The sequence below is a fragment of the Lytechinus variegatus genome, chromosome 3, assembly GCF_018143015.1.
Source record: "Lytechinus variegatus isolate NC3 chromosome 3, Lvar_3.0, whole genome shotgun sequence".
Classification (NCBI taxonomy): domain Eukaryota; kingdom Metazoa; phylum Echinodermata; class Echinoidea; order Temnopleuroida; family Toxopneustidae; genus Lytechinus; species Lytechinus variegatus.
The window spans coordinates 16,410,769-16,414,212 of NC_054742.1; the positions used below are offsets into that span (position 1 = coordinate 16,410,769).

General features: G+C 35.0%; 1 protein-coding gene across 1 annotated transcript; it reads right to left on the reverse strand.

The window, feature by feature from the left end:
• Positions 1-819: 819 nt before the first annotated feature.
• Positions 820-3,157, reverse strand: LOC121412182. The gene is made up of 3 exons (XM_041605087.1): positions 2,975-3,157; positions 2,393-2,518; positions 820-1,472 (listed from the first exon to the last, which is right to left on the reverse strand). Exons 2-3 carry the CDS (start codon positions 2,467-2,469, stop codon positions 1,034-1,036), a joined length of 516 nt encoding a protein of 171 aa, XP_041461021.1. The 5' UTR covers positions 2,470-2,518; positions 2,975-3,157; the 3' UTR covers positions 820-1,033.
• Between the last annotated feature and the right edge of the window lie 287 nt (positions 3,158-3,444).

A 3,444-nucleotide genomic window follows, 5' to 3' on the forward strand; every position in this document is an offset into this window, starting at 1 on the left:
TGAAAAAAAAATCTTTTTGTAGGTGTCATATAAACCCCAAAATGAATGTTATCATCATTCTGGGAATGGACAGAATACTTCATTGGGCGAAAGATGAAATGACTGTACTGATCCATTTAACTCGGCTACGCCTCGTTGCATGGAATTGTGGATATATTTGCATACATATATGTGTGAGGGTGTGTGTGTGTGTGTGTGTGTGTGTGCGTGTATGTAATTCAGCTGAATTTGTCATTAGAACAAAACATCAAATCATTAACAACACATCAAAACAAGCTTAAGAAAGACGAAAAATCCACGTAGATATAACAATATATAAAATGATTCATGTAAACATTTAGATAAGACAAATAATTTAAGACTAGAATTAAAGCCCAGGGGTCCGTTGCAAAAAGAGTTGCGTTTAAACGCAAGTCCAAAAAATTAATCGCAAATCCCTATAAATGCGCTGCTGATTGGTAGAAAATCAAGTTACGCATGATTTTAGAGTTGCAATTGATTGCAACTCTCTCTGCCCCGGTCCCTGGCTGGTAAGAAAAGTAAAGTAAATGCCGATGGGAGGGCAAACCAACCTCAGTGCATAAGAAATAATACAGGATTATAGATAGCATAGGGGAAGAAGGAAGTGAATGGAAAGAAAGAAAAAAAAAAGAAAGAAAGAAAGAAAGAAAGAGAGAAAGAAAGAAAGAAAGAGAGAGAGAAAGAAAGAAAGAAAGAAAGAACGAAAGAAAGAAATAAAGAAAGAAAGAAAGAAAGACAGACAGAAAGAAAGAAAGAGAAAAAATGATTTTATTTTCATACCTACTTCATCCATATAAGAAGAGTAGAAGATGGTGGTTTTAATTTTAATTTGATTACAATATAGCTTGTTCCTTCCATTGCTTTACTTGAAAAGTCAAAAGTTTATTTTCATGCAGAATGTCACGTCTCTTAATTATAATTCTAGTAAGACTACACACATTTCACAAAAAGAATCCCTCTTTTGGGTTTCCAATTAAGAATCCATTCAGGTTAATAACAGCGGTTGCTGTCATCAGTTTCTTGACAAGAGAGAGATATCATCTCCATCATCTTGTTCAAACGGGTGTTGTGAATGTGAGGAGGTCATCGATGTCGATACAATTCTATCGTCAACCATACCATCAGGACGACAAGCGGGAGGTCGATCCTTGATAGCCTCATCATATGACGGTGGTGGTCCTTGCATCACCTGTGCAATACGCTGTGAGTATTCCTCTAACACTCTGAAGTTATGATGGCTTAGATGATGAAGGTCGACCGACGAACATGTTTCAGGTTGATAATCATCCTGAATTATTCGAAGATCGTCTGTGCTATCGTTCCTAGACTCGGTATCGGAGCTTTCACCCTTGATGAAATCGCATGAACATTTTCGAAAAATACAGATGATAATCACCATGATGATAAAACCAGCGATAACTAGAAGAACGTAGTCGAAAAACGCCATGGGGCTTTAAGAAAGAGAGAACAGACTTGTGTCAAATCAACAAAACAATATAATAATAATAATAATAATAACAGCTAGTTTTATATAGTGTTTTTCCCATAACGGCTCAAAGCGCTTTACAGCTCATAATCATTACCCCGGTCATTTGTTACAAAAAAGCTTGTAACAAAAGTCTTTAATATCTTAGACATGATGGTAGTAGTAGCAGAAGTAGCACAAATCAAGAATGAACATACCCTGTAAAATCAAATATCCAGCAGAAGAACTTAGAAAATTAGTCATGAATCAACCATTATAGGTCTATACCAGATAAGATTTAAAATTGTTATTTAACATGTGTCAGATATGTCATATTTTCTGCATAATGTGTCATTGACTGCAGCTTTATTCCATATTCCATAAATCTTTTCGTATACTCGTATATACGGCAATGTAAGCCTTATAATACTCTCAGCCATATGCCCCATGTTACTATTTCAGATTCTGAAGTGCACTTAGTCTTGTACTTGAAGTCTAGGATGAAGAATTCACTACTACATATTTGTCAGGAATACCAGGCAGTACCATTTTGTATATTATTTTTTACTCCAAAATTAGGTTTACCTCTTTCATGGTATATCGGATTAGATTTTACCTAACAAAGCAGATTAAGAAAATAATTTAGTCATTATTATGTGTGCCTCCACAAATTTTATTTTCAGGTGTTTCTTGTTCATTAGCAGGAATGTATTAATATTACCATTATCACCATTATCATTATTGTTGTTGTTCTTATCAACATAATCATGATAGTAATGATCTGGAATAAAGACGTATAGACCATGTATGGATCATTACATGGAAAATTAGTTCTTTTGGCCTATCAGTTCATCATTCAGGTACATTACAGCTTTATTAATTTTCTTTCATAAGAAGTTAGCTCACCCGGTGTATGAAGATGAGTCTCCCCACCATGATTCTTTTATTTCTCCTCGTGATACTCTGTTCTCCTCGTCACACATTTTCCTCTCAAGAATTTTCCTCCGGTTTTAGTTCTTTATTCTCGTACGCCTTCATGGGAATACATGGGTAATTATTATGTTATCAGTGCTTTACTCACTTTTATTCTTACTTTTTATATATTTCCATCACTTATATCAGCAATGAAATATTTCATTATTGTATGTAGAGAGAAAGACAGAATGTATAAAATTAAACTATGAAACATGAACAAATTACCTATCTCAATTTAACCAATGTACAGCGAGAACATTTAGAAATACTGAGGAGTAAAACTTTGGAATTGAACACTCTCTTCGGACAAAATGGTGGCTGTTCTTCAAGAATAAGATTTGGAAGTGAGCATACTAAAATTGAATTAATTAATCTAAAACACACACAGCTATTACATCATTGATATCATCGATAATGTTGTCGCTGTCATAATAATTTCCACTGTATAGTAAGATCATGTATCATGATGTTTACACATCGAGAATAGCTCAATTTGAAATAGTAAGTACTTACCATGTATGATGCTCATTTTGCTGCCAATAATATTCACAATGAAAATGATGATATCACATGTTTATTATAGGTGTACAACATCACATTTTCCTGTTCCAAATATCGGTTTATTTGTCGATCACATGAAAAAATATTCCATCGACACAATAATCTGAACAATACACAATACGAACTTGAACCGGTCTTTCCCGGGCCTCAAACTATTATATGTATCGCGACAAGATATACTGGTATCCAAAATGTGTAGGATATAGGTTGTACTCACTGGCGGATCCAGTGGGGGGCACAGCCGGCCCGTGCCCCCCCCCCTTAAGAGCCCTAATCAATAGTGTGCCCAAGTGTGCCCCCCCTTTGGAAAGTGAGAACATTTTTTTTTATTTATCATTTTTTTTCACGGACGAAATGACCTTCAATTTTTGGCAAAACCCTTTTTTTTTCTTGTCAGATTTTCATCGGAAACTGTACCCCCC